Source organism: Calliphora vicina, chromosome 1 (assembly GCF_958450345.1).
Source record: "Calliphora vicina chromosome 1, idCalVici1.1, whole genome shotgun sequence".
In the NCBI taxonomy this organism is placed as follows: Eukaryota; Metazoa; Arthropoda; class Insecta; order Diptera; family Calliphoridae; genus Calliphora; species Calliphora vicina.
This window is the reverse complement of record NC_088780.1, coordinates 167,433,369-167,446,299: the sequence shown is the minus strand read 5'-3', so window position 1 is coordinate 167,446,299 and position 12,931 is coordinate 167,433,369. Positions and strand designations below refer to the sequence as shown.

Here is a 12,931-nt window from a genome sequence, read left to right as displayed (position 1 = left end):
TTATGTCTAATCACGCCTTGTTTTATTTTAAAAATATATTTTGTTTAAAGTTTGCTTTATTTCAGCCATTAATCTCAGGTATCATATTTGTTTACCGTAATTATGTAATAAATTTTGAGAGCAGGTACCTTTAATTTTAATCTTAAAATCTCTTATTTCTTTAGAGCCCTTAAATCATTTTACGCAATTTATTTTTATGTCTTCATATAGGCGATCTAAATACTTTGATAATAAATTTACTGAAATAAAACAATAAAAAAAATAAATTATTTATTTATTTTTTAAACAAAAACAAAATATTTTTGTTTGACCTATTTTACAAAGCCTATGTACATTTTTGGGTGATACATACTTCTTTAATTTGAAAAAAGTACCGCTGAAGCACACCGACTCCTCACCAGAGACCAGCGCCGAACGGCTGTAAGCCGGCTGGGCCGAGCCGCCGATAAATTTTACAAGCCGCCGCCACCGAAATTTTGTTCGGCTTGAAAATAGCCGCCGTTTTGAAAAAAGTTCAATAGTAATTTCATAAAATTTTCGGGTTTCGAGTTTCACTTTTTAAATTTTTAGTTATTTAGAATTTAAGTAGTTATTCTTTAGTCGACTGACAGCCGGCATTGAACCGCCGCCGACCATTTTTGGAGTCAGCCGCCGCCGTCGTGAAATTTAGTCTGCGCTGCACTCTGCTCCTCACCGAAGCTTAAGGTGAATGTATTTCATCCGTTTCAACGTGTGAGATATGGTTTGTGCTGTTCAGAAGTTGCGGTTTTGACACGGGAGACCAAGATCACCCAGGCCTACCAAAAATTTTTGAAGACCAAGAATTGAAGGCATTACTCCATAAAGAGCTTGCAAAATCACTGGGAGTTATCAATCAGCAATTTCGAAACGTTAGCAAGCAGCAGAATTCATCCAAAAGCAGGGAAATTGGGTAACATACGAATTGAAGCTGGGAGACCTTGAAAGACGAGTCTGTATATCTGAAATGCTGCTTGAACGCTATAAAGGAAGTGAACGTATATGAATCCCGGTCAACCAGCCGAATCGACACCAAAGCAAAATATCTATGGGGCTAAGGTAATGCTATGTATTTGGTGGGAACAATAGGGTCATATATATTATGAACTACTGGGGAACCTGTACCGAACGCAACTGATACGTTTGAAGCGAACATTGGCAGAGAAACGCCCAGAATATGCGGCCAGACACTAAACCGTAATATTTCATCATGATAATGCTCGGCCACATGTTACAATACCTGTTAAGAACTATTAAGAATGAAGGGGTTGTGAAGTTTTTCCTCACCGGCTTTATAGTCCACATCTTGCCCCGTCCGACTACTAACTGTTACGATCGATTAGTTTCAAAAAAAATCACCCGAAAACTGTATTCATTAGTTCTAAAAAATGTTCTATGGATTTTTAATTATTAAAAATATTAAACATTTTTGAAATGAAGCTACAATTTCCAACATTTTGATATATAATTGGTCAATTCTAAAGGTCTCTTATCATGTCATATTGTCCTAATATTTCACAATGGTTTTTATTGTTTTTCAAGCAAAAAATTTCATAAAATAATAATAATACTCTGTATGCTATGTTTATTGTGTTATCGTAACCAACCAGCAGCTACCTGCGCCGAATGCCTAAGAGTCGGTTAAGCCGAGCTGCCGAGTCGTGATATATTAGGACATTATGACAATATGACTGATAAGAGACCTTGTTAATTGACCAAATATGTATATTTTATCGATTCCATTAGTCTTATTAATGGGTTTAAAATAAGTAACTCACAGTAATTAGATTCGTCTTGTAGTGTTCTCCCACGTTAAGTAATCCAAATGCAGAGCTGCAAATGAATCATTAATTTTTGAATTAATTCGCGAATCATTCACACAAAAAATTGAATTAAATTTGAGTCAATTCAAATGAATTTGGTAAAAAATTAATTGCAATTCGTTTCCAATTCAAATGAATTTGTTAAAGTGAATTGCAATTCATTTCCAATTCATTTGAATTGATTTGGAATTAATTCAAATGAATTAGAAAAAAGAATTTGCAATTAATTTAAAAATCATTTGAATTGATTTTGTAAGTAAATCTACAGTAGGCATCACTGTTATTCAACTAATTTTGAATATAAAAGACAGCAAACATTACACTCGTTTTGTATATCACACAGTATAGTTTGGTATCGGTGAAAATCATATCAAAATGTGAAATTTTGTTTGTTTGCTAAAAGAAACTTCAATTTTTTCCTGTCAAAGCTGTGTTTGTTTACTCGAAATTCTTACTACTATTATAAAATTTGTTTTGACTTTTTGTACTGAATTTTTCATTTTAGTAGGAGATATTTTCAATTTTCATTACTCTTAGATTGATTTGGAATGAATTGTAATTCTCTTTGATAAATTCATTTGAATTAGAAACGAATTCTACATATTGGAAACGAATTGCATGCAACTCATTTTTACAATTGCAACTCATTTTTCAAATTTCATTCAATTCTTGAAATGAATTAATTCAGATAATATTCTAGGTGAAAAATAAAAGATATCTTCATCTTTTAGATGATAAATAAAATATAACACCAGATGATCAAAATGAAGTAAAAATAATAAAGATTATAATAATTTATTCAGCTTTAAGTCAGTATCATATAAAAATAATGTTTAATTATTATATTATTTACGATATTTCGCTACTTCATTGAGTAGCATCTTCAGGGTAAAAATTTAACAATTAACAATATTTATAGAAAAAAAAAGTTTGAAATAAATCAGTAACACGAATTGTCAAAATAAAAATACAATTCATCTTCATATACCATTCATATTTAATATAAGTAATTAGAATGCAGATTAACAATAATATATAATTAATCAATATAAATGCAGCAAATAATCCCAGACAATGTGTAGCTATTTCAGTCAGTATATCTGAAAATCAAGATTTCGCTTACTTTCCAGTAAAAAATATCAAGTAACTTTATTTTAGAGAGTAAAAATAAATTACTCTCAATCTGAAAAGTAACCAAAAAAAAGTACGCGAACAACAATTTGTAAAAATAAGTTGTATTTTATTATAAATTAATTTAAAACATTTGTTTTGTGCTATTTTACTTCTTTTCTTTGCAAAACTTTGTAAATTGTATTAATTTTCAACTTTTTAGTTTTGTTTGCATTTGTTTTAAACATATTTCATATTTTTAGATTTGATATTTTTTACTTACAAGTTTTTAAAAGTAAACGAACGGAATTCCGTAACTTTCAGACAAATGTTGCCCGATTTCCGCCATACTATAATTTCAGAGTACCTAGAACTAATTTGTGCAAAATTTTATCAGGATCGCCTCATAATCAACATATCTATGACTGCGCAAACAGTATTCAGGAGGGACATTTGTATGGGTGCTAGGTGAAATCATTGCCGATTTTCAATACCAAACAAACCTTATCAACAGAGAGTATCCTTTAGGTACCTCCTTTCGTTTGGGCACTACTTGTTTTCACCACACAAATAGTCGAACGGACATAGCTGCAACGTCTTTGAATCTTATGAGGACCCACAATATATATACTAATGTGGGTCTGCGACAAATATTTTTATATGTTGCAAACGGAATGACATAATAAATATCTTTATTGATAGTGGCCCTAGTTAGTACTAATTCAATGAATCTTTAAAAAATAAACGTAATTTGTTTGTGGAGGTCGTTGAGCCTGTACATTATTATTTTCGTAATCAATTTATACAAAATGTATCTAGATTTTTCGCCTATCATAACAAGTATATCTAAAAATAGAAAAACTCTATTGGTCAAAAACTAATAGTATTTTTTTAAATTTATTTTAATTACTTAATTATGCTAATTAATGCTTAGTTCAATAAACACGCATCAAAAACAAGTTGATAACATTATTTCATTATCAATAACAAATTTTGAAAACCCTAAATGTTAGAGTAGGTCACGTTTTTCTAAAACTTACGGCTTTCATGCGAGCATGTTCTTGTGCATCACCCTGTATAGCAGTGTAGCAAAACATAAAATCAAAACAAAAATAAATCAAACCAGTTATTTGCAAAAAAACCCATTTATAATAATGCCCTAAAAATTAGACTTTGTATTTTACTTGTGGTATGTTTTTATCGATTTAATTCCTTCGAGTTTTTAAAAATATTTTCTGTTTTCACTTCCGACTAAAATCCGGAAAGGGTATTTGCTTTTCAATCATAAAGCAAGTCGCAATAATAAAAATATTTCATAGTTTGACATATTGATTTACCTACATAAAATGTCAAACAAGTTTATCGTTGATTAAGCGGTTAGTGAAAAATAACTTTTTGCGCCAACTTTTATTGATCATACAGTAGAGTTAGGGAAAAGCGAACATTATCACATACTTTATGGAAGATCGTCACAACTCTAAAAACCCCTGCTCCAAAGGTTTGTATGTTAAGTTTAATAAATTGGATCAAATATGTTTTAAAGAAGTTAGAACTTTCAAATGTTATAATAAAAATAATTTGAACATTTATTTGTATATTGTAGCACTTTTTGTGGTCGTAACAACGAAATAATATTTAAAAATTTAGCTGATAAATTTGAGGAATTAGCCAAAACAACATTAATAAAAACAAACAAGTATGGTATTTCTAAAATAAATAAATATAAATTTCATTTTTTATTTTAGAGTAAAGTACAAAATGTGGTCATAAGTAGGACATAATAGATCAATAAACATAAAAAACAATAAATGAAACTTTGACCTGAGAACACACACCTACACTCCTCTATCAAAGATACGTTAACAAATCTTAAATTAACAAAAAAATAATAAAATGCCTAAATGAATATTTTAAAGGAAATTATAACTTAATGTCAAACATACACAATTTTATTATACATTCGATTATTTTAACCAAAACTTGACAAATCATAAGATACATACAGTTTTAATTATAAGTATTTGACAAAAAAATAATATGATGTTAATTTGTTTAATATTAATAAATCTAACAGAAAAAAATCGCAGAAGTTCAAAGTTTATGAAACACAATGAAGAGCAACAACATTTATTTATTTAATGTGATTTTGGGGAATTTTTTGTTTACTTTATATTAATTACTGGTTAAGATTTATTAACATTTTGTTTGACTAATAAAAAATATTCAGTTCTTAGCTGTGTTCCTTGTGTTTTTAGGTTTTGAATTAGAATTGATGCTAATTTATAAATCTCTTGTATACCCATCATTAATATATGACAATAAAATATTTTTCTGATATAGGGGTAGGGTCAATTATGGACCGATCCCCACAAAAGTTGATAAAAGATTTATGTTCATATAAAAGTTGTTTATGTCCAATTTCATTCATCACGAAACAATTATGAGTGTTCAAGTAATTTTCTGAGAGAGACCTTGTATGGGGAATAGGTACAAATGTTGCCCGATTTTCGTCATACTTTACAGTATAATTTCAGAGAATTTAGAATTAAAATTTTTTGGACTGCTCAAACATTATTCCGTGGGAACATTTCTATGGGGGCTAGGTGTAATCATGGCCCATTTTCAATACCATACAAACCTTATCAGCAGAGACTATTTCAGATAGCTCCTTCGTTTGGGGCCTGTCGTTTTTTAACAGACAGACGGACGGGCATATCTAAATGAAAAGAATGAAACTATTTTTTAATTTCTTCCAGGGAAAGGAAAAAGTCGGGTTATTAGGAACTCTAGCTCAAAGTAGATGCGTGCAAAATACATAAAGTAAAATTGTTAATAACTGTTAGAAAGTTTCTCATCAAAAATCAAAATCGTCCTTAAACAAAGGATATTTCAAATAAAGTATCTTCCATTTTCCCAAGATTTTAATAAAATATAAGCCATTGTACTATTAAAATTGTATATGAAATTCTGAATGGGACCAATGGAGATTTCTCGGGATAATTGAAATTTACAACTCCGGGGAAAATATTTTTCAAAAATCCAAGAAGTCAAACTTTTAAGAAAGAAAATATAAAAAAATAACATAAAATTTGAACAAAAAATAAGCAGTGTTAATTCTGTTTTTATAAATATTTTCATTTGTCTACCTAACGCCACTCCAAATATAGTTTCCTAGCATATGTTAGTCCCATAAACCCTGATAATTCAGGGTGACGGTTCAAATCCGTCACAGTGAGGTCGATCGGAAGAGAAGAGGTACTAAATTTGGGGCCGAATTACCGAATTCAATATCGATACTGATCGTAATTTTCATATTTGAGATTATGGCATTCGATATCGAGTAGGGATTTTGTACATTTTGTTATAATTTCGATATCGAAATCATTTTACGATCGCGAATGCGGTAATTCGGCCCCTGTCTATTCTCAACTGCTGGTTCGATTGCAAAATGATGTGCAAACAAATCGTACAGGAATACAAGTTGAGATACAGGGTCTCCCAGTTGACCCCCATTAGTTTGCAAAGCTGTGTAGAGCCTGTTATATCACTAAGTTTAAATTTTGAAATTTTAGATTTTTACCTTGACTTTGGCCAAGCCGTGATAATCAAATTATTAAATTAAATTTAAATTTTTCTCGAAGACTTTAAAATAATTTGTAATTTTGATAAGAACTAGCTACAAAAATTTTAACTATACATTTCTATATCAAAATAAAATTGCACCCTACTTCAGGCAATGGTCGTAGGGTGCATTGAAATAGTTTCCAATTCTATTAAATGCAGCAGACACCTGCAGGTTGTTGTTCCTGGGGAAAACTCTTCCGCTTTGGCCGTGTCTGACTCGAGCCGTTCCGGATAAAAAATCCAAAATAAAACACACTTATTATTATACATACATATTTGAAGGTTGTTAATTTCATGCATTTGTCATTTAGTTTGATGAAATGACACATTCAATAATGACACAGCAAAATATACAAAGTAAATGCAAACATTTCTTTTGATTTTAAGCAAAATATTTTTTTTTTTTGCATCAAATTAAAGTTAATTTAAACAAACCCCTTTTAAAAATCAAACTTAGTTTTTGTTTACTAATTTATTTTATTCATATTTTTAGTTGAGTTTTGTTTTATGTTTAACATAGTTTAAGTAAAATGTAGATGTAATATTTGATAGATAATTTTATATATATAAAAAGTAAATAATCTGAAGAAATGAAATACAAATAAGTATGAAAAATATGTATGTAGAGTGTGTTTATTATTTATGTATAATTATAATTAAAGTAACATAAACAAATTATTAAGGGGATTCACAGTTAAATGTATATAACTATAAAAGAAAACAATTTATCGAATGACCAATTATTTTAAAGACTATGAATGCCCTTAATATAACTTTGCAATCAGTCGCCGGCTTATTTTAAGATAATTCATATATTTAAAACTTTAAAAACAAAAATTTGTCACATGTATTCAATACCACCATACAAACATTCACATCAATGTCATTCTTCTAATATTTATCTTATTGGAAAAATTATTTATGTGTGAATGAAAAATTTATATCAGTTTACAAATTATTCGCGTTTTCTACTTTTGATTACAAATCGGATGAAAAATATATACGATTTCTGGTGGGTCAGAAATCACCCACCGTATGGGATATTAATTCAAAATTATGCTCCATACTGTGATCTACATCCTGTATGTTATCGTCATGAAAATGTTCTTCGACATGCTCACAGAATGATTCAAATGTAACTTGACTGCCGTATATTTTACCACACATAGGACACATATTGTTGGTTTCATCAGCTATTATTTTCTCCTGTATTATGTTCATGTGATTGCTTTGAACCATTGGTATTACTTTAGCTGATGAATCAGCGTAAATACTGTTTAGCTCGTTTGTAGTAGTAGTGTTGGTGTATTTTGTTACATCATTAAAACTCTCATCGGTTTCTAGACTTTTGTCAGCCATTTCAGGTTTATTAGATTTTTTAACACACTCCGGACAGGGTTGAAGAGCTACAATGAGAAAATGAAGATTAATAGGATTGTATGCTTGCATTGTGTAATTAATGTGATTTTCAAGGACACAGATCTATAGGATATTTCTATTTCGATATTTCTTTATCGGTTTCTAAATAAATTAGCAAAAAGCGGTGTGAATTTAAAAATACAGCTATTCATTTGAATGAATGGAAGTTCGTTGAATCGAATACGAATTGAATATAGCTCCCATATGAGGTCGACATCCAAAAATTAATCTAACTGTCCTAAAACTCTTAATAATATTGGTATAAAAAAAAAATCAGCCTGCTGTGTAGTTTAAAAGCAATATTTCGACAAAAAGGATGAAATGAAGCTTTGCTCTACTAAATTAAAACCTGGACGGTCGCAATTAACATTTTGATAAAAATCTGAAAGAACAAACAAATGTATTCTGTAATTTTCTAGAGTTTGTAAAATGTTAAGCAATACTTCCATAGATAAAATCCAAAAAAAATATTTAAATCGATCCAAGCGTTTGGCAGTAATAAATTATGGACAATACCATAGGCAGGTGAAATTTCCTACAGTGCACTGTGAAAATGAAATTTAAAGCCCCAACAAACTTACCAATACGACTCTCTAGCAGTGCGAAAACCGAATTGAGATCCTGTTGTTGTTTCATAGCCTCGCGGCGCATTTCTTGCAAACCCTCCATACATTTACGAGCCTCTATATTAAAGTCTTGCTCCTGCGACGATGTATTTGATGCTGAGTCATCAACATTTAAAAAACCAAAACCCATAGCCACCTGTGCTACACCTGTATCATTGTCAGCACCTGTCTGTTGTCTGGCGCTCTCATCACCAAAGACCTCTAATGCAACATCTGCCTCCAAACTGACATCCAACATTTCGCTAGAGCCGCAATTATCGGTCGACAATAACTTATGTCGTAAATTTGGGTTTGGAGAATGCTGTGTGAATGTCTTAGAGCGAATAAGGTTTTGATTAGCAGAACCATTACCGCCACGAGGACTCAAACCTTCATCGCTGGCAACCACTCCTCCGCCACCACTAGTGTTTGTTAGCGTTGAGTCCTTATCCTTTACGGTTCTACTTTGGTCTTTGGCCATTTGTGACAGACGCTGCCAGAGCTTACGGTTCTCAGCCGACACCATATTGATGTGGGCATTGAGCTGTACATTTTGTCGTTGCAGTTCGGAGACCTGTAAGCGCAGTTGAAAATTTTCAGCCACTCCACCAGCATTATGTGACGCATTGCCGCTCGACTTGTTGTTTTGTGTCAAACGTTCGCGTAACTGTTGATTTTCCTCTTCCAATTCTGAAAGTCTTTTCTGTTGTAAAATGCAACGATCTTTCATCGTATCCAAAGCTACACGTAAGGCCAAATGCTGCTTCTGATTACTGCTATTGGGGTTTCCGGGTGATAAGGTGTCCATTGTAATTTTGTGTTTTTATCGACAAATAACAGTACGCAGTTTCGTATCGCGGAGTTTGTAATTCATTTACGTTATTGATGTAAATAAGTTTTTTAGTATTAGTAATTGTTTAACAATAATAAAAGGAAAATTTCCCTGCAACAAAAATAAAAACTATGAACGACAAACAAAAGAAAAAATCGCTGAATTGACATAAATGACAGTTAACAACTCTGTGTTAGTAAATGTGTTGCCAGATTTACAGATAATTCGTGTTTTAATGGTTTGTTTAAAAATCGCCTATTAAATTATTTTCCAGTTTGTGTTTTTCAGATTACTAACAACCCCGTTTATTTTTATGCTCTGAAAAAAACTTTTTCTTCTGAAACTAAAAAAAGGTAACGTTAATCTATCTAAGTATTGGCCTACCTAAGCACTAAAGGGGTCGGGTGCAGTCTCAAGACCCCAAATAATCATTATAGCTATATAGTATCTCTTACAGTTTACGATTTTTAATAGCGAATCCAAATTTCTCCCGATTAATAGCTAAGGCCTAAATAAGCCGGAGAAAAGTACAAGATGAAGCTAATTACTGCGAGTTATGTATTTTGAAGATATTAGTGAGACTAACTTTTCAATAGCAAACATAAATTAAAAGCATTTTCCGGTTTGAACTTTCATTAAAAATCAAGTAATATTTAATATTTTATTTATTAGATTCAGTTACAAATTTAAGAATATATTACATAGTAATACAAAAAACCTTAATATATAAAACAAGATTTTAAATAGTTCATACATTTCAAATAACAATAGTATAAGTATATTAAGATTGTAACAAAAGTAAATAAAATACAGTCCACTTAGTGATAGTGGAACCAAACCAACACCGAATAAATGACGATTTGGCTAGTAAAATATTCCAATAGTTTTAATTTAAAAATTAGCTAATTTTAGAACATATAATTTTTTTAAATAATAATTAATAGTTTGGGATTTTTATCATGTTTAAAAATCTAAACATTGTTATTGTGCGTGAAGACACGCAACTCTAATTTCAGACTATTCCAATAACAAGTGACTCTGGCAACAAGAGACCATCTAAAATGATATCTGAATACAGCTATTATTATTCAAACTATTAAAATATGTATATAATTTTAATAGTTTTGTATTTATAGATCCCACTATAAATTCAAGCCTTTCATAAAAATATAAAGTTAACGGATTCGGTTTTTTTGATATTTTAATCTGGCAACAATTACATGTGGTCAACTACAACCCTGGCAAATTTGTTTTCAACAGCTACATCTAGCGGTAATTTTAGGAGAACACAAAGAAGGAAGAGAAACAAAAGAAAACAAAGACAGCTGTTTAGATTTAGTAGACCGCTATGATTTTTTCGGGTATTTCAATAAATTTTTATAAATATAAAAGAAAACTGACGTATTTCAGATCATTTACTACACAGATAGATAATAATGAATTAAAAGTTTTATTTTTTGGAACTGACAATTTCTCATTGCCCAGTCTTAAAGTGTTACACAAGCATAATAGGTTAGTTGTTTGGAACAGACAGTAATCTTGAGTTATAGTGACTACATAATAATTAATTTGTTATTTTACAGTGATGTTAAAAATTTAGGAGTTGTTACCTCATTTAAAAGTCCCGCAAATTGTGTGCGGCAGTATGCCGAACAACAAAAGTTACGTTTATATAAATGGCCTATAGTTGCGGAAGATTGTCGTGCATATGATTTAGGTGTTGTTGTCTCATTTGGCCACTTAATACCTACTCAAATAATTAAAGCATTTCCTTTGTGAGTTCTAAATAATTAATTTATATAACTATTGCTTTAATGTGGTTTTCTTTCGCAGAGGTATGATTAATGTGCATGCCAGTTTATTGCCCAGATGGCGCGGAGCTGCCCCTATTATTTATGCCATAATGAATGGTGATAAGGAAACTGGTGTTAGTATAATGCGTATAGAACCTAAACGTTTTGATGTTGGTGATGTAGGTATTTAAGTAAAAAACATTTGGATATATTTTCAATATTTTGTAATTTTAGATTTTTGCCCAAAAACCTGTAACTATTCAACCCGATGTATATATGCCGGAATTACATAAAGAATTGGCTGGGGAAGGAGCAAACTTGTTATTGGAAGTAGTCAAAGGTTATCCCCAAACCTTTAAAAACCCTTTAAAACAAAACGAAGAAGAGGCTTCATATGGTAAATTTCATTAAACAAATAAATACCAACATCAAATTGTGTTTAATTAAAAATTGTGATTTTTAGCACCCAAAATTACACCAGCCGTAACTGAAATAGATTGGAAGAGCATGTTAGCGCAGGATATATACAACCGCCATAGGGCGTTATTTACATTTAAAGCTTTAATCGCCAAATTTCAAACCAAATCTGTAGAAATATTAGATGCGAAATTACCACCTTCTACTCTTAAATCACCATTTTCGATGGAATCTCCCCATGGTGCATTGGAATATTGCAAAGAACGTAAATGCCTGCAAGTAAAATGTGCTAAGGACACATTTGTGGAAGTTTTTTTACTACGTATAGAGGGTAAAAAAGCCATGAAGGCCATAGATTTCAATAATGGCTTTTTAAAAAAGTTGCCTAAAGAAGAAATGAAATTTCATTGTAATAAATTGGCTGTTTCTTGTTAACGATTTTTAATTCATTATTATTTTGTTTCATTTCTAATTAGTAAATAACAAATTGTAAGAGTTTAGTTTAAGCTAAATCATTTGGCTTGACTTCTTTGGAATTTGAAGGTTGTTGTGTAGTCTTTTGCAAAAGATTTTTGGTAAACCACAAAGGCCTGGGCTTGGGCATCTCCACAATACGTTTGCCATTTAACATTTCCGAAGGCTGTTCAGAACGTTCTCCTTCATACAAGACTACAACATCTTGTTCCACAGGATCTAAACCTAATTGTTGTTGTATCTGATCTTGCATTAGTTTGGTTTCTTCACGCACTTTGTTATAGCAATGAGGACACAAAATACCAGCTTCATGGTCATGGCCACATTGATTGCAAGTGCGCAAATGGGTCTTAGTACGCAATAGTTTCCAGTTGTATTCAGGATAACCAAATTTACGGCTCAAACGTTTCTCTACAGTACGTCTGTGTTTGGGTACAGCCCACAAAATGCCATCTCCGATAATATCCTTCAGGGAACGCTGTGAGGATTGCTCATTTTGGCCATAACGACCGGCAGAGGTACTTGGCATACCGGCTAAGGCCAAAGCTAAAACAAAATGGTTTTGTAAAATTTCTCCGCAGTGATTATTGCGCCATAAACTTACCAGGAAATCCTGCATTTTGTTGAAATATGGTGGGCAATAGAGACTCTAAGCGGTTAATGAAGTTTGTAAAGTAAAATACTAAATTGCGTGACATTTTTATTTAATTTCGGTAAATAAATTGAAAAAAAATTATTTTCACGCTGTTATTACGAAAACAGAAATTGGAAATAATGAAACAGCTGTTGAGGTGGCCATAAGCTGTAATTTTTATC

General features: G+C 31.2%; 3 protein-coding genes across 3 annotated transcripts; 1 reads left to right on the top strand and 2 right to left on the bottom strand.

Moving 5' to 3' along the window:
• Positions 1–7,032: 7,032 nt before the first annotated feature.
• spn-F (Protein spindle-F) lies at positions 7,033–9,591 on the bottom strand. Its single transcript, XM_065498099.1, has 2 exons — positions 8,576–9,591; positions 7,033–7,981 (listed from the first exon to the last, which is right to left on the bottom strand). The coding sequence occupies exons 1-2, from the start codon at positions 9,405–9,407 to the stop codon at positions 7,593–7,595; spliced, it is 1,221 nt and encodes a 406-aa protein (XP_065354171.1). The 5' UTR covers positions 9,408–9,591; the 3' UTR covers positions 7,033–7,592.
• Positions 9,592–10,733: 1,142 nt separating this feature from the next.
• On the top strand, positions 10,734–12,091 carry LOC135960497 (methionyl-tRNA formyltransferase, mitochondrial). The gene is made up of 5 exons (XM_065511804.1): positions 10,734–10,943; positions 11,015–11,206; positions 11,265–11,403; positions 11,459–11,621; positions 11,688–12,091. Exons 1-5 carry the CDS (start codon positions 10,780–10,782, stop codon positions 12,074–12,076), a joined length of 1,047 nt encoding a protein of 348 aa, XP_065367876.1. The 5' UTR covers positions 10,734–10,779; the 3' UTR covers positions 12,077–12,091.
• mRpL32 (mitochondrial ribosomal protein L32) lies at positions 12,066–12,892 on the bottom strand. Its single transcript, XM_065511816.1, has 2 exons — positions 12,720–12,892; positions 12,066–12,661 (listed from the first exon to the last, which is right to left on the bottom strand). Exons 1-2 carry the CDS (start codon positions 12,811–12,813, stop codon positions 12,144–12,146), a joined length of 612 nt encoding a protein of 203 aa, XP_065367888.1. The 5' UTR covers positions 12,814–12,892; the 3' UTR covers positions 12,066–12,143.
• Positions 12,893–12,931: the final 39 nt, after the last annotated feature.